A 21,370-nucleotide genomic window follows, 5' to 3' on the forward strand; every position below is an offset into this window, starting at 1 on the left:
GCTTGCGGTCACTCATGTTGAATCAGAAAACCAAAACAACAGCCATTAGCTGTTAGCACACAGAGCTCACAGCTCCTCATATCTGTTCAGAAACTGGAGAAAAGTTATAACATTAACTAAACAGACTGTCTGTGTCATGGCGAATACAGTCACTGGTTTATTTCTGTCTGTATGCCGTTGTTGTGAGTGTGGACGGAGCAGCTACTACGTTAGTTTAGCCTGATCGATCCGATCTCCATTCCGAAAAACACGCATTTTAAAAGTTTTTCGCCTGCCGTCTTGTCTGTACACTTGTCAAAGCATTAATTCATGGTTTTTACTAACCGGTATCAGTTTGTAGTTATTCCGGCATCATTTTGAAACGTGTATTACAATTAACATGTGACAGTTAGATATCCTACCCATGTGATCAAGAGGTTTTCAGAAGCCCCTCATAGCTCCGTTGTCCTCAGCAGGAACTCTCAGCCCCTGAGAAGAAAAGAAAGAAAATGAGTACACTTCTTCCAACGTTTTACACTTAAGAAACACCAGGAGTGGGCATTTCACCTGGATCACATACGGCACTGCTTCCCCAAAGTAAAATCACTTAGGAACTATAGGTTAAGATCAAGAGCTACGCTGGTATTGTTTTCACCCTGTGTGAGTGTCACCCGGGCAAAAGGTGCTCCTGGAGGCCACTAGCGTAGCAATAACTACCACAGAGGAGGTTCTGAGCCAGTCATTTATTTGACAATGGACACATTTAGGGACCATAATAGATCGCAACCATGCAAGATGCAGTCACAGAACTTTACAGGTGTGTATTGAGATCATAGACGAAGAACATAGTAAGAAAATCCTGAATTGGGGGGCTAAGAAGTAGAATGGGACTGCCCCCAACTTTATTTGGCATCCAAGTAATTCCTGATAACACATGTCATAGAAGTTAATAGATGTGAAAATCTAGTTTACAAACAATCATGGAGGCCCTGCCAAATATCCACTCAAGACCATATTTTTCTAACAGAGCTGTGAAAAAGTACCCTAATTACAATTGACATTCTGCAGCAGTGTGTCAGTGAGTGGGTGAAAAGGCAGCCAGAGGAAAAGTGTTATAAACAAAGGGTTGTGTCATCAAAACAATTAAAGAAACTGGGTCAGCAATGCCTGTGGATATGTATGCACAGCACATTGTAACTACACCTGATGATGATGATAGTTATTAAAGGGGCAGTACCATATGCATTCATTGAATGAATACAATATGTAATGCAAGTAGGTAAAAACACCTCCTTCATGTTTGCCACCGATATATTAACCCCCATCTCACTGCTGGTACTGGATCACAAACTAGAGTCATTGAATGAAGTGTTTTAGTTTGTTTTGTATGTAGCTATTTTTTAAATGTTTTGTCGCCATTCTGCTTTCCTCCTAAACTCAGTTTCATCTCGTGCAAGTTAAGTCACCATGCTAAACTGCCGGTAGCTAAACTAGCATTAATTCATTGCAAGGCAAGCTACTTGCGGAAACACATTGCCCATCCCCCACACACCATGGCGATTGAATGGGCTGAAACTACAGTGTGTACGTTATCCGACATGCTGTTTAAAGCAACACCGGCTAGTGCCAATGAATTACTCAAAATGCACTTTAATGCTGTAAGATGAGACTGAATCAAACGCCCCTTCATTCGTCAGTGGGAATCTCAAGTATATAGCAGCGCTGCATCTATAAAGTATAACAACCCCTTTAACACGTTACAGTTGTACTGTAATGCTAGGCTGCCAATACTGTCCACATGTAACTACGTGAATGTATGGAGGAAATGAGACCGGGCTTTATCGGCGTTTGTATTCTAAGCTTTTTGTCAAGTAAACACGTGAACTTGCGCCTTGTTTTTTTATCTCGTTAAAATTGTGTAATTACCCGTTTATTTACAATCCATTATAACGCAAGTCCCCCTCTGCATTGCCATGAGCAACGAGATGTTAGCACAGAGGCTAACATGCGCTTTAACGTTAATGTTGCCTTGGCGGCGGCTGTAACGGTCGCCACAAATGCCAGGCAGGCACAGGGGTCTTAACGTTTTGTTTATTTTATGCATGTCACGAGTAGTCTATAGCTACCAAACGTATGCAGTCCAAGCTACATGGGTAACCGTTGTGTTTGGTTCTTTTAAATAGCGAGAGCATCAAGTACGCTTATTTGAAACAGGGTTTATGGCAAGTACAGTGAGACCATCAGCTTGCTACCACTCTGCTAACACGCTAGCTAGGTGGCTAACACTAGCATGATATGCTAATGACAGTGTTGCTATAATCTCGTACCTACTTGGATAAAACCTTTCAATGGACGATATCTTCCACAGCTCTTGTGTTCACGTCAGACCATGTTATCTCTTTTATCGATTGCAAGACAAGTCCTTTACGCACATATATTAACTATCGATAGGTTATAATATTTAAACTACAGCCAGGCGGTAAGAACCTATGGTAAGAACCCAGCAACCGCTTCAGACATTCGACACAGTGGGGTGACCCAACATGCAGAAATGAGCCGCCTGTAACTACTGTTATTTCAAATTGCTCAAGCTCAATGTAACGATTAACCCGTGACGACGGCAATGTATAATGTATTCACCGCCTCCTCGATCAAATACGGCACAGTATGATGGGTTATTCATGTAGAATGAGCTAATACAACTACATGTTACAAAAGCGTTATTTCATATTTCATCCACACATAACAATCATATAACGCGGTGACTAACCTATTTTCCAAAAGCAAGGCTTGTTAAAGGTGCAAGCGGCCCTCAAGTGTTGATTTGAAATTGGTCCGTTTGACAGGTTTACAGCAAAATGGAGCCACATTTCCTCGTTGAATCCAACCAATGAGGTGGAACAGAGGGAAAAAAATGCCGAGGCCTCTGGAAGTTTGTCCCGCAGCCAAGCACCAGTCATAACAACAGTGTCCTTGCCCATCCCCCACTACACCTCATTTTTGCATGCGTGGTCATCACTCGCCGTGGATTAATGACACCCCACCCCCTCTCCTCTGCTCAGTCATTCAGACTGGGAAAGTCAACAACAAGTTTACATCATCATTGCAATCTGAGTTGTACACAGATTTATTTTTTTAGATGCATACATAATCCATAAACATATTAATGTATCCAATGATTGCCTGACCATATTCATCCTGTTCCCCGGTCATGTTATTTAATATCAATGATTCACTTGAGGTTTGTATGCTGACCTTTAATGTTGCTGTATATGTTATTTCGGTTGTGATTGGTGGCTGTCCCTGTTTAAGTGGCTGCACTGCCTCTATGCCGTTTCCTCTGTGAGATGATGACATAGCGTGAAATGTGGAATCAGCTAACCATTCTATTAGCTGTGCAAGAGCAGTAACTCTGCAGCATATTCAGCATCAATGGCACTGTGACTTGTTATCGTTACCACAAATGTAATAATCTCTCCTGGGATTGTAGTGCATTCAAAGCATTACAGAGCTACAAATTCAAAGAGTCGGGTCATTTTTCATCTCTTTTTATTTATTATGTGTCTCTTTGTGGTCATTATGTTTCTCATCATGATGGATCTCTTTATAGTCAGTTTGGGGTTGTTTTGTCTCTCTCTGTAATAATTGTGTGGCTTTTCGGTGTCATATTTTGTCTCTTTGATTTATTTGTTGTTGTTTTTTATTTTGCTTATTTTGTGGCCCTTTTGGTGGTATTCTATCTCTTTGCTTATTTTGTTTCAATGTTTTGGTTATTGTGTGTCTTTTAGTGGTCATTTTGTAACTGTTGGTTGTCTTCTTGTGGCTATTTTTGCTTTTCTTTTTTGGTGATTGTGTGGCTCTTTTGTTTATCTTGAATCTATGTATTGATGATTGTCATTGCTTTGTAGTTTCAGTCTGTCTTTTTTTGCACATTTTTGTCTATTATGGACTTTCCCAAAAAAAATGTTGGCCCTGGCTCAGGGGCCTCCTGACCTGTAAGACCCCTGGGTCTGTGCCCTGTAGACCCAGGCAATAACCCATCCATCACTCTGTGCATCCTCACAAACAACACAAGATCATAATAACATTTGTTAGCCAAATTGCAAAAAAACACTGCTCATCAGTAGCCAACATTGATAATATATCAATAGAGCAGCACAGGCAGTATGGGAAAAATAAAGAGCGTACAGTATACAGTATTTGCATGCAATCAGATGGTAAAAGCCTCAAAGGATAGCCTATCCGTTGTTAGCTGATGGATGTGGCTTTAACAGACAGACACTCAGGCTACTGCAGTCCACTGACTTCTCCCCTCTGCTGCCTCTGAGCTGTTTATCCTCCATTACATTACATTACATTACATTACATTACATTACATTGCTGACGCTTTTGTCCAAAGCGACTTACAATAAGTACATTCGACCAGGAAGACACAACCTGCATTATATCAGTGCGTATCTTTCCCTATGTCCACATCCATGCTATTGATCCACCACACCTCTATGGCTCTAATATCTTGTGCCAAATGAAACATTACGCTTTTTGGGGTTTTCCCTTTCTTGTAATATTGTATTGGTTTTAGTGCTTTCAAATGGTCTGCAGATGCTAGTGATTCCTCGAGAGGTATTTTTTCTCCCACACACTCCCCCCCTTCCTGAAACACCTCAATTGTTAACTTCTGTAACTAGGGACATCACTGTATGTAACACTCTTGCTTCTATTGGCTACCACTCCAACACAGTGTACGTGATAGGCTAAGGGGCGGGACATCTCCAAGCGGTTGACCAATAACATCCCAGCCAGCCAGCTAACCAATCAGAGCAGACTGGGCTCTGGTTTCAGACAGAGGGTGAAAAGAGGCAGTATGAGAAAAATAAAGAGCTTTTTGAACATTAAAGCATGGAGACATGTCACAGGAGAGACACTAAATGAATCTGAAAAGGAGCATAAAAGGGCTCCTCTAAGAGAATTCCATCAAAAGTGATCTGAATGTCAACACATCTGGTGAACTGCAAAACATGCTTCACTTTCAGCACTGATTACTCTTCATTTATGGGGATTTCCCACATTCTGCCTCTCACTTATATCTCCTCAGGCCAGGAGAAACAGATATGTGCTCCATCCCTCCCACTGCCAGGGTGTTTTGGCTGCCAGTGAAGAAATGTGAAACAAATTCCTTGGCTCCAATGCCAAGCTTTCCACAATATATGATTCACTCTAGGGGCCAAAATTGTGAATCGACTGACCTCCTCTCTGTGAATGTGTCCTAAATGAACATTGTTTACTTGCACCATGTACACTGAACATACATTTGCAAAAATCTCTATTTATTCAGCTTGTGCCGACTGTGGTTCTCCATGAAATGAGATTAGCTTCCCTCTATAAAGTGTGTGAGACTAGAAGGAAATACAGCAGTATGGGATCTGTTTGGGGGCGGGGAACAGATGGATGCAATGGATGTGAGCACAGCGACTACACTGATACACGTGTGCTCGACCTGTTGGCATTGTGTAATTGCTTGGATACTGCCGCACAAACAGCAGCAGGCTGCATCCACTGCCTTCACAACAGCAGTATTGTCTTTTCTTTCATTTCTGTGTGAAGAGGGAAGACAATTATCAGGAGATTAGTGGCTACATCTAAGATAAGGATGAGTAGTTTAAGATTTTCAACACCATAAAAATGACATCAAGGTTCAATAATAAATGGATATCAGCTATATTTGTTAAGTAATGCATAAAGAGAATAATCTGAAAAGCATACGTTTAATAGTTTCTTTATGTGCGATACCAGATGTTTGACTATTGTAATTGTTATGTTGTAACTGTTACTCTAATAAAGAAAAAAGACTGAAGCTCATTTTGACCCTTACTTGAATGAATCATGTTTATTTATATTGCTTGTCAATTATATGTTCATATGTAAACTATTTAAAATGCTGTATTTGCATTTTAGGAAAATCAGCATTATCTATTATTGGTGTATTTTTTATGAGAATATTTAAGGGTTTTTTGTGCATGTAAATGGTCTGCAAACGCTAAAATCTCTGTATTCCCTCCAGAGGGAGTTTCTCTCCCACACACTCCTCCCCCCTACCTGAAACGCTTCCATTGGACTCCTTTGTTTACCGCCGTCACATAATGACATCATTATGTAACACTCCCACTACTATTGGTTAGCACGCCAACAAATTGTACATGATAGGCTAAGTGGCGGGAAATCTCTAAGTGGCTGACCAATCAAAACAGAGCCGGACAGCTAACCAATCAGAGCATTGATCAGTCTGAATAACACAAATATTGCATTTTTGTATAAATAAATGTGTACATTTTAAATGTGCTATTTATTTTTTGATTGAATTCTGGACTGATTTGTCCTAGTTGTGTGTCCAAATAAGAATCGTTTTGATTTGATCTCTTTTATAACAATGGCACTGTGGCCGTAGATAACCCTGATTCACAGCAGGTGACTAACCACCACACAAAGATCAATAACTGTCCTTCCTTGTTTCCTACATAATAAATAGCATGCAGTAACCACGTACAGTGTCAGACCAGCTCACCCTAATGGCTGTACTACATTAAAGCCCATCTCACATGAATCATTAACCTGAGAGAGTGAAGGACAGAAAAAGAGGAAACGGAGCAGATTGTGCAGCTCAACCTCACTGCCTGCTCAGCAAGACCTATTTTTAGGTTCCTGTGAAACAAAGAAGCAGAATCTCCTTTCACCCCCCCGTCACCATGTCGTTCCACCTCACATTGTGGAACTGGAAGACAGTCTGCGCCTGTTTGAAGCTATGTTTAGGCCTAACCTCAAATACATATCTGTCTGCCCTTTTCTTTTTTCTTTTCATCCTGATATATTTGTGCATGTATTTCCTGCTGACTGACTAAATGTAATTAATAAATATATATAATATATATATATATCATTTTTAAGAAAAGGATTTGCGTTAACCCTAACCCTACACAACAAAAAGGAATACAGACTAAAACTAAGACACCTCAAATGACTAAATGTCTCCAAAAGTAAAAACAAATGAATAAATAATAAAACAAATTGCATTTAAAAAATAAATAAAAATCTAGAACAGAGACGAAAACATGAATAATCATTTGCAATGAATATACAGTTCTTTATACCTCCACCATTTTTCCATATGGTCAAATAAATTACCTTTTTTATTCTCATGGTTATTTTGTCCATTACATAACATTCATTTACAAGATCCTATACGTTATTTTCCAAGCCTATTTCTTAGTCCAGGGTATATTTCAATGGGGAAGCATCAGCTAAGAGGCAGTACAGAGGAGTTTCTCTAGATAATTGTCTTAAGAAGAGGTAAGCACTGCTGTGATGCTGCTGCCTGGACACATTTTCATAATGACACACACACACACACACACACACACACACACACACACACACACACACACACACACACACACACACACACACACACACACACACACACACACACACACACACACACACACACACACACACACACACACACACACACACACACACACACACAGCCTTCAGAGAAGTCATTGCATTGAAAACAGCTCCTAAATATGACGTTTTATGGAACATAATATATGCCATGGTCAATTTAAAAATGATATCAATGTAAACATATCTCACAGAGGTCTGGCATGTAAAGCAGAATATGTAAGTAAACAAATCTGTAATAAAGAAAAAAATACAGAGAGACACAGTGAAACTCATCCTGAGCACACACAAACACTCACAGCCGAAGTAAAAACAATAAGTGTGGCTTGATATTGAGTAAGAAAAAGGTTTATAACGCTGTGAGAATGGGTCTGCGGAGAGCCTTTCTCCGCCATCCCAACTCGTCTATCACCAGCGTTCAGGGAGCTCTATGCAAGTCAATGGGACTCCCTGTTAGTTAGCCAAGGGATCCTGGTGTGAGGTGCTCCGCGGATTGGTCCATTTGAGCCAATCTGGTCATTTGTTGTTGATTTGGGTGTTCACACGTCACTGTACCCAGGAAGCAAACAATGGAAAAAGATAAATGTCCAACAAGGCGTTCTGGGGCAGCACAGACAGGTCTGTTCTGTGTTAGAGTTTTACTCGCTACAGGGTGTACTTTGAGGGTTTGACTCTGCAGACCGTTCACATGCAGAAAAACCTTCATAACACACAAGGGGACGGGTAATAACCGGAAAAGCATGCCATGGGACTTTTAAGAACAATGGTGATGGTGTGACTTTTCTTCGACAACACATTGAGAAGTAACAATAGCTTTTATATCAAATAAAATATGCAAAATAAACGAAATTGGAAAAAAGTGAAAAAAAGCATAGAAGTAAAAGTTTGTAATGATGTGCAAATAAATAAATAAAAGATGTACCTTTATTAACAATACACATTCATCAACACCCAACAGTGGTAGTTAATTTACTCAAGTACTGAAGTATATTTTTGATATACTTGTCTACTGGCTACTCTATACTTTTACTCCACTACATTTTGGAAGCAAATATTGTATTTTTTACTCACTACATTTATTTGACATAATTAGTCACTTACAGGTTCATATTATAAATATATTTTAAAAAAATTACCAATGATTTATGACATCCTATTGTGGATTAAGACACCTAGCAATATAAAGTTAGCTCCGAATGTACCAGCTGGCATTCTGCATAATAGTCGAATAGTAAAAGTTTGGGCTCTTCAATTTTTGTATTCTTTATTTATTTTGATGCAAATACCTTTGTACTTCTATTAATTACTTTTTTGTTAATTAATTAGCCTCTGAATGCCAGACATTTGCTTGTAACAGAGTATTTATACACCGTGGTATTATAACGTTTACTTAAGTAAAGGATCTGAGTATAAAATAAAATGTTTCACATTTGCACTTTCACCAAAATATAATCATCACTCAAAAAAAAAAGAATACAGTTTCTGAGGCTGCAGCGACACCTTGTGGCAGGATGCGGCTGTGTTTTCTTGTCAGTTCTTGAAGCTGTGGCCTCCAGGCTGTCTACACATACTGAACATATATCACATTTAAATTCAGAGGTGTTAGAAATAACTGCTTCTGAATTCCTCTGTGGATGTGCAACAAACATATCCACAGGCCCAGAGTGCAGCCAGTCAGAGGCAGTTATTTGGAGGTACAGTGGACATTCATTTTAAGCATGACGACATTGTTCAGGGAACTCGTATTACTGTCACAGGTATGGCAGGCATTCTGTTCACTTGGGTAAAGAGTTTAAATAAGAGGTAGCCAGCTGCTGACCCGGGGAGAGAGCGTGCTGGAGCCCACTGCTGACAGTTGTAGCACAGAGTCTGGATTATCCTTACAACACCGCAACAAGAGGTATGATCCCACAGATATGACCACTGCTGCTTTAACTCAGCACACACAGGAGCTGGGGTTTACTGTAATATGGAAGGATAGAAGATTATTACACGAACTACAGAGAGGCTGTATGTGCTATGAACTAATCCAAAAGGGGTTCCACACAGCATGTACCTGGGAATTATGGAGTTGTATTGTCATACATGTGAAATGGATTTCTACAATTATAACCACCTTGATGACTCTTGACTGCATAATAATGGTAGGAGTAGCAAGACACTAAACAATTGCAACATACTTGAATATGAATGGATGACTGTTTTATGACCAGCGGTGGAAGAAGTATACAAACTGTTTTCTTTTGTAAAAGTCTTGAAATCACAGTGGAGAAATACAATTTAATTCAAGTTTATCATTCAACATTTTATTTAGGTAGAAGTACAAAAGTACCATCAGTATTAAAATACATTTTAAGTAATAAAAACAAGTACTTATTGCACAAATTGGCCCATTTTAGAATAGTAGATTGGTATTATTGGATTATTATTACTCGTGCATGGGTTAGTGTGTAATGTGTTCACCACTTTAATGTCACTGTAAAAAGAGGAGCATGCTTTTTCTTCATTTATCTATCTATCTATTTATTCATCTTTTTATTTATTGTATTACTTCATATGCTGTCGCTTGTGAACACCAAAGGAAAAATACAGTTTTATCTTTACATTTCAATAGAACATGTTCAATTATGTGTAGATTATATTTTGTATCATTAATATAAATCTGAATCTTCCAAGTATTATTGTCAAATAAATAGTTCAAAGGGGTTAATATAAAAGTATAAACTGTAATATTAGCCCCTGAAATGAACTGAAGTGGACTAGAAGTAGCAAAAATGGAAATGCTTAAATTAAGTCCAAGTTCCTTAAATGTGTACTAAATTACATTACTGAATAAATGTTCTTACTATCCACCTACGGTGTTAACATATAATATATAATGCATGTTTAATGTGACTGACATGCCATTTGTAATGCCTTTCATTGTTGCATTGGCAGTGTTTGCACCTCAGTGTTTATTGATCGGCTTTACCTCTGTGGCGTGCCGTGCATTGAAGCCTGTGGTTCTTTTTGAAGGTTATTTAACACTATAACACATGGCAGGGGAGCAATTATCACTGGAAGGACGAGGCAAAAAATACATCATGCATTCCTTTTCAAAGAGCGTGTTGATAGCGGGTCAGGCTTTGAATTCCACAGCGCTGTTAAAACACGGGGTGAAAGTAAACACCATAAAGCAGGGATCAAAGCGGAGCCCTCAGACTTATCCCCTTCAGGTTACACACACATTATAAATCCATAGGATGTTGCTAATAGTCACATGAAATAATGTATATATTATGAGCAAATGGGTCCCTGAGCACAAACATGAAAAAGCCCCCTACCCATCATGTATTGGAGCAAAACAGCCTGACTCAAAAAGACACACAATGTTCAAATCATTTGTATTTCAGTTATGTGTCTTTGTGCCGGTTTTAAATTTTTTGGCCTCCATATCCTTTTTTAAATCTCCTTGTCGTTGCGTTGTGTCTCTTTGTAGTCAGTTTGCATCTCTTTGCAGTCATTATTGTATTGTTTCACATTATTTTGTCATTATTTTGGGGTTGATTGAGTGTCTTTTTATTCAATTTACGTCTCTTTATGGTTGTTTTGTGTCTATTTGTAGATGTGTGGTGTCTTTTCGTGGTGATTTGTGTCTTTTCGAACTCAGTTTGCGTTGCTTTGTGGTTGCTTTGTGGTTGCTTTGTGGTTGCTTTGTGGTTGCTTTGTGGTTGTTTTGTGGTTGTTTTGTGGTTGCTTTGTGGTTGCTTTGTGGTTGTTTTGTGGTTGTTTTGTGGTTGCTTTGTGGTTGTTTTGTGGTTGCTTTGTGGTTGCTTTGTGGTTGCTTTGTGGTTGCTTTGTGGTTGCTTTGTGGTTGTTTTGTGGTTGTGTTGTGGTTGCTTTGTGGTTGCTTTGTGGTTGTTTTGTGGTTGCTTTGTGGTTGCTTTGTGGTTGCTTTGTGATTTCTTTGTGGTTGCTTTGTGGTTGCTTTGTGGTTGCTTTGTGGTTGTTTTGTGGTTGCTTTGTGGTTGCTTTGTGGTGGCTTTGTGGTTGCTTTGTGGTTGTTTTGTGGTTGCTTTGTGGTTGCTTTGTGGTTGCTTTGTGGTTGCTTTGTGGTTGCTTTGTGGTTGTTTTGTGGTTTCTCAGTGGTTGCTTTGTGGTTGCTTTGTGGTTGCTTTGTGGTTGTTTTGTGGTTTCTTTGTGGTTTCTTTGTGGTTGCTTTGTGGTTGCTTTGTGGTTGTTTTGTGGTTGCTTTGTGGTTTCTTTGTGGTTTCTTTGTGGTTGCTTTGTGGTTGTTTTGTGGTTGCTTTGTGGTTTCTTTGTGGTTGCTTTGTGGTTGCTTTGTGGTTGCTTTGTGGTTGTTTTGTGGTTTCTTTGTGGTTTCTTTGTGGTTGCTTTGTGGTTGTTTTGTGGTTTCTTTGTGGTTTCTTTGTGGTTTCTTTGTGGTTGCTTTGTGGTTGCTTTGTGGTTGCTTTGTGGTTGTTTTGTGGTTTCTTTGTGGTTTCTTTGTGGTTGCTTTGTGGTTGTTTTGTGGTTGTTTTGTGGTTGCTTTGTGGTTGTTTTGTGGTTGCTTTGTGGTCACTTTGCGTTTCTTTCAATAATCTTTTTGACGTTACGGTCATTTGTGCTTCTTTTAATAATAATAATAATAATACATGAGACTTGTATAGCGCTTTTCTAGAAACACAAAGACGCTTTGACAGAGAATAAAAAACAATTAAAACAAACAAAATAAACAACAGTTTTTTGCTTTCCATCCATTTGTCAACAACTGCGGTTTCATATTTCTTTGTTGTGTCTCTTTGTTGTCAGTTTGCGTATCTTTGTAGTCGTCTTGTGTCGTTTCACATTCCTTTGTATATTTTGTCTTTATGTTCACTCGTGACTCTTTGTAGTGAGTTTGTGTCTTTTCAAAGTTCTGAGTTTTAATTGTATTACTTTGTGGTAACTCGTTTTTTCCTTGTAATCGATTTAGGTATTTTTGTCCTCACTGTGTGTTGATTCCTATTGTTTTATATCTGTTGACGTTGTATGTCTATTTGTAGTTGTTTCGTGTCTTTTTGGTAATAATCATGCATAGAAGCAAAATTCTCTTTTGTTTGAAAAACTGTTAATTAACACGTGTATTTATCACCTCGTACCTTTTCCTTGTAGCCCATGACAGAAAGATAAGTCTCATGTTTGAACACTCTTTTTGTCTGTTGTGTACATTTGTATTTTTCCCCATTCTTTTCTTCTATTTCTGTATTTTTCAAATAGGCCAATCAAACATGTTTTTTTTTTTAACTCAACTGTACATACTATTATTTACAGTGGAGATAAAGTAACAATCCCTCTGTGTGTAAGATAACACCTGCTCCACAGTTATGTGGTCCACGTCCACCACATGCCATTTAGGTTTATCACTCATTCAGTCACGTTTTCACTCTCACAATACGGGACAGAGGCAGCTGGGAAAAATATAAACCAAGGACAGACCCATACAGTGAGGTCGGCTGATCCTACCTGCCTCTGGCTCAGGATATGTAGTTCATTAAACTGATAATAGGAAAATGTGAACAATAACTTCCTGCTGGTGTAAGCAGTTTCACAATAGAGCTTCCCCTCACACACACACTGTCTCCCTCCAGTGCTTCCTCTGGGGACACTGCAGACCCAGTAGTTTTTTTAAATAAGCTGTGATATGGAGGATGCAAATACATGGAAAATACATTTAGGTTGCTGACCATCATTTAGAAACAATCTTATCCTATGAATATTATTTCAGTCAGACAACTCATGTGTTTCTTAATATGTTTATTATAAGCAGCATATAGTTTGAGTTTGGCGTCTAGGCTCGGGCCTCATCACTCCACAGATGTACAAAGAACATTGAGTGATGATTAGATAACTATCATCCCCCGAGCCTACAGGTGGAAGCTGAGGTGGTGGTGGGGCAGGCGAGCAGCAGCAACATGAAACACAGCAGCAGGAACATGAACGTAGCAATAGCACGTGAACACAGCAGTGGCAGCATAGCGAGGCAGAGGCAGGAAGACCTGGCTGCTTAAATAGAGCGGCATGTTTAGGAGAATGTGTTTGGTTGGTTGAAAGAGGGACGAGGTGCGTCACGTGGTAATGTATGATTGGTGCTCGAGTTGACTGCCTGAACTAGATCGCAGGCTTCGTCCCATTTCTGATACAAGCCATTTTAGTTTTCCAAGGGTGTCAGAAACTGTACTTGAATACACTTTTAGTTGCCTAAAAACATCCACTACTTTCAATGTTTAGCATTGAGAAAAAAAAACGATTAAATGGCAAAATTAAACAAATGAAGACAATTATCTTAAACCAGACCAATTGTCTATTGTGAAAGAAATATTACAATTTTTTTTAATGTAATGTGTGAGGCCAGGTTAACTGTCTATTCCTTATAAGTTAATAATCAGAATCAGAAAACTTTGTTTAATTCCGGGAGTTATTAGGTTTGGGGATAGTTGCTCCATTATAGAATTAAATAAATACATACAAATAAAACAATACAATAATAATATATGTTTTAATATAAGGAGGTAAGAGAAGGAATGAACAATAGAATACTTTTTAAATTATAAATAAACATGTATGGAATCATAAGAAGTTAAAGTTAAAATATAAAGTTAAACATTTATTTATAAACTAAAGATATTTATCACATAACATAAGAAGCTAAATAAAATGCCAAAAAAAAGTGAATGAAAATGTTCGTATAACCATAAGAAGTTAAAGTAAGAATGTGCAATACAAATATTTTAGAGAGCAGAATACAAATATTTATATTAATTGAAGTAAAAACTGCACAGTGTACTGCTGAATTATTTAGGTAGTCACTTGCATACATGAGGCACGGATCCAAATTCCTTGCTCTAAAAACCCTTTAAAACAGTTGGTACAAGGAGTAAGGCAATCTTTCTGAAAATGAGTGTGTCCATGTTTAGTTGAAATCAATACCGTTATGCGTGGAGCTTGAAGCACGCAGTCATAATGGCAAGCATTTACAGAGGAGAAGAATTGGACAGTTGTAAGACAGACCATAAATCTCATGAACCTTTGTTCTGGGTGTGAATGCAAAAAGCGCATGGACTGTTTCCAAAAACATTGATGGTTTCCTTCAGATTCCCTTTGTCTCACTGGGCCGGTGTTATCTCCCAGCAACATCTCCCCCAAGCAGCTGGGAATGTGATACAATGAGGAAATTACTCATCCAACAGGAACTTGTTGGCTTGTTTTCCAACTATTCTGCTCCTTGAAAGGTTGTTTTCTCCTACAAAAATGAAGAGCATACTACTAACATGTTAAAGGACTGGGCGGTGGCTACAGAAAATCCAACAATATATCATAAAATCCATGGGGTATGTAATGTATTGAAGGGGAGTCAATAAACATGAAAAACACTTTTCACGGTCATTTATTGATTTTCTGATTTAATATCTTAATATATTTTTTCCCAGTTATGTTTCTGTTTGTTTCAGGTTGAATTTATATTTAAATTCACTGTCATGTCTTTGAGTGGGAAACATTTACATAAAGTCACATTACCTTTTCGTGAGATTTAATTATTCCTCATTGCACTTTATACCCATATGTTTAGTTGAAACACGTCAAATATCTGTGAATCAGTAAATATTTTATAATTTACAACCAAATAGTCTTGGGTACTCTCCAGGCTGCAAAGGTAGACGACTTTGATTGAAAGTAAGCTGGATAGCTATTGTTTCCTTTTTGTATTCCTGGTTGTTTTTTTTTGCCTTATCCTTGAAGAGCAACAGATATTTGTATTTCAACATCACCAATATTTGGTTTCTTAACCGGTGCAGAGTCCAGCGATCCCTATTCTTTATTCAATATCATTTGATTGATACTGTCTTGATTGGTTGGTATTTATTATTCAATTTGGGCTTATGATGGAGCTCACCCCTGATATACAAGAAGATGACCAAATATTACTAGCGGAAATACATTTGTCCTAAATTGTGTTTTGGAATAACTGCCTTTGTATCGACCCTCACCATAACCCTTTCGGGACCCACAATAAATAACTCATAATGTCTCACTTACCCATTTATTGGCATCTGAATCAAGGCTAATGTTATTTATGGGACCGAAACAACATGTGAACTCTGTTTTCTGCAAACTGTAGGACCAGTACAAAGCGAGAGGAAGCATGTGCAAGGTGTCGTGCCAAGAGAGGACCCAATGACTTTGTGTTGACAGCAGAAGTGTTCGGGATACAGCAGGTAGGTTTATCACAAGCGCCTCATCAGCATGACCACCTTTCGTCTGTGGCTATCTGTCATCTTGTTTACCCTTTGTAGCGTTGCTTTGTGTGCAAAATGGGATGTTTACCTGGTGGAGACCACTACGTGCTTCCTGTCCCCACTCTGCACCACACTCTGAGAGTCAGGAACTGCAGTTTGTAGGCTAAAGAAGAGGCAGTTAGAACTTACAAAACTAGACATATTTAGCGACTTTGACAGCAGCTATGCACCAAAGGTACAGTGTGATTTGTCGTCTTACACATTTGCTTTGTAACCAGTGATTTGGGACTGATATTTATGATCCATATAGTAAAAGTGCTTCCGGACAACTAACAAACTCCATTTCACAGGTCTTTTCAGCAATCCTACCGTTCCACATCAGCAAGCAAAGGAGGACGTGGATCATCGAGAAAGATGTTTTTTATGGCCGGGGCCAAAAATAATGCAGGACGAAATGAAAGGAGGTAACCAATTCATGCTGAGAATTTGATTTGAAAGGGGACCTATTCTACAAAATGTCAGGTTCATAATTGTGCTGCAGCACCTCTTTTCACCCTCTGTCAGAAACCAAAGCCCAGTCTGCTCTGACTGCTTATCTGGCTAGCTCTTTTGTGATTGGTCAACCACTTAGAGATGTCCCGCCCCTTAGCCTATCAGGCATAATGTGTTGGAGGGCTAGGCGAGATGCAAATGTTACATAGTGATGTCATTTTGTTATCGGATGTAAACAAAGGAGTCCAATGGAGGTGTTTCAGGGGGGGGGGGGCACAAAAACATTTCATGCACAAAAACCTATATAACACACTATTGGAAAGGGAAAACCCCAAAAAGCATAATAGGGCCTCTTTAAAATGCAAAGGGGAGGAAGGGGGCATAACCAGGAAGAAGCTCATACCTATCGTGCAATTTTCATGTAACAATATTTGCACTGTAAGTTAAACTACATATTATATTGTCTCCTTTTTTAACTCAGCAGCAAGTCAATCTACCAGAAATTCCGTCGGGTAGATTTGTTGGACAAGAAGAAGACGGTGACGGCTCTGAGGCCCGGTGAAGATCGAGCCATTTTCCTGGGACTGGGAATGATCCTCTCTTCAGTGATGATGTACTTTGTCCTGGGGGTCACTATGTTACGCTCCTATGCAGACAGGTACAGGCCTGTTGTTAAATATCCCTTCATTTTTACACCCCATAAAGGAAGCTAAGTGATATAACTATCAGATACATCTTTTATTCATCAGATGCTTTCAGTGCTCTATCAACCTGAAAATTGCAAAAATTAATACTTTATGAAATCAGGAACAAATGATACCTTAAGCCATTTTCTTACCATGCGGAGGACTATTAGTGCCAGGCAAAAGGACAAGACGAGAGAGGGAATATTTTTGTTTTACTTTCTTTTTGGAGATGGATTAGGGAAATGTAGTTGAATTTATTCAAGTTTGGTATTTATTCCAACATATTTTGACTTTACTGTCAACATTTTGGTTTATTAACACCATTTCGACACTATTTCCTATAGTTGGACTTTATGTTCAACATTTTCTCTCAAAGTAGCATTTCTTAACACATTGAAATAGTTTTTTCACATTTTTGCTTTTTTACCCAACATTTTCTAGAATTTTTTTCTTTTTATCTTTTTTTTGGTATTAAATCGTTTTTTCATTTAAATCTCATCACAGTGTGTGGACAGAGGAAGGTGTGTGTGTTATACTGAACTCCACGATCACAGCAGACATGAACTGTTCCTACAACTGTGGGTCAGAGTGCTGGAGAGACTCCAAATACCCCTGCCTGCAGGTCTACGTGAGCGTCAATAACACGGGCCGTGTCAGCCGTTTATCTCACAATGAGGAGACACAGGACACCAGCTCTGAAGTGAGTACAGTGCCAGAGGGGAAAATACTGAGAATTACTGAAGCGTTACAAATGTTGACAATGGCTGTCAAATGTTGGCCTGATTGTAGACTTGCTCTGTTTCCGATTCAGAAAATGTTAGTTGATAGGATTATTTCTGGTCAAGCTGAACGATGATACATGAAGGTTGATGTATTCAATAAAGAACAAACCAACTGATTGCCCCCTAGATAACCTAAATGTCTTTCAATCCTGTCCTTGCAGTGTTTCTACGTGCCAAGGTGCCTGAAAGACAGCGTCGCCATGCATGTCATGATCATGAACATCTCAGAGCGTCTGAAGGTGAACCAGCAGGTCACGTGTTACTACGACCCCAGCGAGCAGCAGGAGAACGTTATCCTGATGCGGCTGTACGACCAGACCGTCGTCTTCCACTCGCTGCTCTGGCCCTCCAGCATGCTCATTGGAGGGGCCCTCGTCATCGTCATGGTGAAGCTCACACAGTACCTCTCCAGACTGTGCGAAGAGATAGGGAAGATCAAGAGATGAAATGCAATGCAGCAGCTGTCAAAGCCAAGCATATGGGGGCTGGTGATGGACATATGACATGGGATTAGTGCACCTTCTTCAGATGATATCAGCTCATTCAATGGCCGTCATCAGTGGCTGAGAGTCAGTATCAGTGTAAATATCTGGGTCAGAAGGGGCTTGACCTGGAAACCCATCGTCCATTGTTGTGACAATGATGAGTCTCTCAGGGCAACGACCAACTTCCCTCAGGTTTCCGGTGTAGCCAGTGAATATCCAGGCCATGATTTTCTTCTTCTGTGTGCCAATTGTTTACAGGCTGATTTGCAATTTGTGATGCGATATTGAAGTTAGATTTCAGAGACGACATCTAAGATTGGATTTATCCACAAGCTAATTTTAAATTAATTTAAGCTAAATTGTTGCGAAATGGTAGCCAATCGATTCTGAGATTGCATTCCGACCAATGTGTTCCCCCTATTTTGCTTCACACAGACTTCCTGCATCAATCCAAAGCTTCCTTAAGCGGGTTTTGCCCATTATACCTGGACTTCATGCGCAAACCAGAACTCATCCAATACCAAATTCTTGTCCAATGCTGCAGATTTATAATAATCAATAATAATAATCCATTTTATTTATAAGCGCACTTTTCATTTGCGTAAACAAACTCAAAGTGCTACAGAGTAAAAAGGGTGAAACAAAACAACAAAAACAATTAAAACAACAGAATAAAAGCAGTGACATTTATGCCGGCATGGCAAAATGTGGGGGTTATAGGATTTCATAATCTCTTTTTAGAGACTAGGTTCTGAACAAGATTATTGTCTTTTCAAACAGTAGCTCACCGATACAGGAACAAAAAGGTGGTGACCTCTAGCGGCACTTATAATGACGACGGAACAACGTTCGGTCCCGCAAAACCATTGACTGTAAATAGAAAGTGGTTATAGTCACCAATTGGTTTGGGAACTGGGTTATTTCTAAGTTCAGCATTTTGGTTGTCACCATATTGTTTTTTTTGGAAGAAAATACAAGAAACAATATTTGGACGAAACTGAGACTGACATTTGTAGGTGACCAAAATTGTTAAAACTTGTATTAAAACAGAGAAGGAGAAGGAGTTGAAGTTGTAAAACGAAAACATGGAGTATACTTAAACAACCAAATTACAATTGGGACCATAAACTCATTATATTTACTCAGATAATTACTCAGATGAGATGAAAGGGTATTTCCTCATAGGCAATATGAGTCACCCTTGCTAGCTATTGAAAAAAGAAATGAAGATTTAAGAAGCTTCCGTAATGTCTTCACTTTTCAGAACTGGGGGTTTTTCGCTCGGTGAAAACTAAAATATGAGATATGTTTACTGAAGTATTCTATTGTAACAACAACGTAGGCATACTTATTGTATCTTATTAAACCATAATCTTATACCTAAATCTTACCACACTGTAATTATGCAAAGATCTAAATAATTTTAAGTAAAACTTAACAAAACTGCAACCCTTTCATAATGTTTTATATGAAGCTTCTGGGCTAGGCAAATAATGGGAGCAGTTTGTCCCTTCTGAAGCAATAGAGTGAAAATGAAAACAACTGAATAGGCCATTTGATGGCTTGATAGCACTCATAAAAGGTAATTGTTTAAACCCAACAACCTTGCTGTGGCCTCTTACAAGCTTCCTCAGGTTCAGACATTTGGGAGAGCTGACTATTTGTCTGGAACGAGGATGTGACTGTTTATAAATGTGAAGTGAATGTTTCAAGGCGGAAACTGTCAACAAAAACACTGCATTTTGAATGGTTTTTAAGCATTATGAAGGGTTTTATGGATATTTGTTCACAAGAGTTCTTTAAATGTGTAAAAATTGTATGTTCTATAAGTGTACGTTTGCTTTTGCACATATAATACTCAGGACAATACCAGCATGTATGCCAAAGGGAGAAAACTCTTGATGTTAGTCCAAAAATGGCTGAGGAACTTACCATTTTGAGAACTTCCCCATACTTCCTATATTTTGATAATAACATGTAATCGTAAATGATTTTATTTTATATCCACTATGTCAGCGACCAAATAATATTTGTAAGCCTCCCATTATGAAATGTATTTAATAAATAAACATAAGGTGATGATGATTTTTGTTGGTCATGAGGTTAAAAAAACTATAAAAATGAAGCTCACCAAACCACAATAAACATATAAATGCATAGTATTTAATATACGTTGCATATGCTTGACATTTCTTATGTATTGAGATGTTATAACATAATTTATACTTGCAGATTTGCAGGATAAACATATAGGAAGTCAAATAAATAAATTATCAGGTCAGGTTCTCACAAGTTCACCTACAGGTCATCTCATGAATATAATCAGTAAATAAATCAAAATGAAAAATACACACAAGACCTCCTATATGTCCTATTAGACCAATACAAATATATTAGGCAAGGTAAGGTTTGTATTTATCCACAGAGGCGGTTCAATGTGCGTTATATAATGACATTTAAAAAAGACAATGATAACACAACAGTGCATACAACATGTTTTTTAATTAAGGAAAAGAAAGAAAAACAAAAGGGTATAAATTAAAACAAAAAAAATTAAATAAATAATGCTAATTAAAAATACATGGATAATAATGAAAAAATAAATTGCTATTACATATATCATTACATGTGTAATTTAGTTTAAAAGGCAGTCATGAACAGTCTTAAGCTTGCTTTTATAAGTAGTTTCACTTAGTGCCGATGTAAGATATTCAGGCCGTATGGTCCAACAAATGTCATAATAACTCAAATAGTTTCACTTTATGCGAAGCAAGGGTCAGTGGGTGTCATATGCTGTATACATTGTAGAAGGCACATTTGAGGTTTGTGGTATTGGGGCATTTATATAAATTAAACTGATTTGTCCTAACTTAACTTACAAATCTAACTGTCTACACAGCATTACCATTGTTCTGGGAAATTATCTGACCAGTTCCAGCTTACCCAAGGAAGATGTGAATTCAGATTCCTTCAAAATGTAGAACTTCTCTCTATAGCATAAAATAAATGTCAATTATATAACCGACAAGAAGCCAGCAGAGACTAGGGAGTCATGTGTTCGGCTCTCTTGGCCTTTGTTCGAACTCTAGCAGCCTCTCTGAAAGAACTGAAGCCTTGGAGCTTTCTCTGAAAGATCTTTGATATGTTGCTGACTTGTAACTCTGCCTATGGCCTGCTATAAGGTCCAACTGAATTCCATTGAAATGTAACTTCAAAGTTACACCATAAAAAGC

The 21,370-nt window shown here is 38.4% G+C and overlaps 2 protein-coding genes across 6 annotated transcripts in view; one reads left to right on the forward strand and one right to left on the reverse strand.

Moving 5' to 3' along the window:
- Positions 1 to 2,998, reverse strand: part of LOC117545466 (F-box-like/WD repeat-containing protein TBL1XR1) — a 69,879-nt gene extending 66,881 nt beyond the window's left edge. Inside the window, exons 1-2 of one of the 4 annotated variants that reach the window (XM_034215245.1) lie at positions 2,750 to 2,998; positions 402 to 468 (exon numbers count right to left, since the gene is read on the reverse strand). The gene's annotated coding sequence lies outside the window, so the exon portion shown is untranslated. Of the gene's footprint in view, positions 1 to 401; positions 469 to 1,905; positions 1,926 to 2,306; positions 2,590 to 2,749 lie in introns of those variants that run through there. The other 3 variants (XM_034215244.1, XM_034215246.1, XM_034215247.1) reach the window with 3 other exon arrangements.
- An 11,730-nt stretch (positions 2,999 to 14,728) lies between these two features.
- LOC117545643 (calcium-activated potassium channel subunit beta-2-like) lies at positions 14,729 to 19,963 on the forward strand. 2 transcript variants are annotated; one of them, XM_034215498.1, is made up of 6 exons: positions 14,729 to 14,786; positions 15,575 to 15,671; positions 16,043 to 16,156; positions 16,666 to 16,842; positions 17,375 to 17,570; positions 17,814 to 19,963. In XM_034215498.1, exons 3-6 carry the CDS (start codon positions 16,107 to 16,109, stop codon positions 18,096 to 18,098), a joined length of 708 nt encoding a protein of 235 aa, XP_034071389.1. In that variant the 5' UTR covers positions 14,729 to 14,786; positions 15,575 to 15,671; positions 16,043 to 16,106; the 3' UTR covers positions 18,099 to 19,963. The 2 variants fall into 2 exon arrangements, with proteins under 2 accessions (XP_034071389.1, XP_034071388.1); XM_034215497.1 differs by lacking the exons at positions 14,729 to 14,786; positions 15,575 to 15,671 and adding an exon at positions 15,826 to 15,927.
- Positions 19,964 to 21,370: the final 1,407 nt, after the last annotated feature.

The sequence above is a fragment of the Gymnodraco acuticeps genome, unplaced genomic scaffold (genome assembly GCF_902827175.1).
Source record: "Gymnodraco acuticeps unplaced genomic scaffold, fGymAcu1.1, whole genome shotgun sequence".
Taxonomy (NCBI): domain Eukaryota; kingdom Metazoa; phylum Chordata; class Actinopteri; order Perciformes; family Bathydraconidae; genus Gymnodraco; species Gymnodraco acuticeps.

What these genes read in the sequence shown, in the direction of transcription:
- LOC117545643 (XM_034215497.1), top strand. An exon ending in TTACGCTCCTATGCAGACAG is followed by an intron (nt 16,843 to 17,374) that starts GTACAGGCCTGT and finishes ATCTCATCACAG; the next exon opens with TGTGTGGACAGAGGAAGGTG. An exon ending in CACAGGACACCAGCTCTGAA is followed by an intron (nt 17,571 to 17,813) that starts GTGAGTACAGTG and finishes CTGTCCTTGCAG; the next exon opens with TGTTTCTACGTGCCAAGGTG.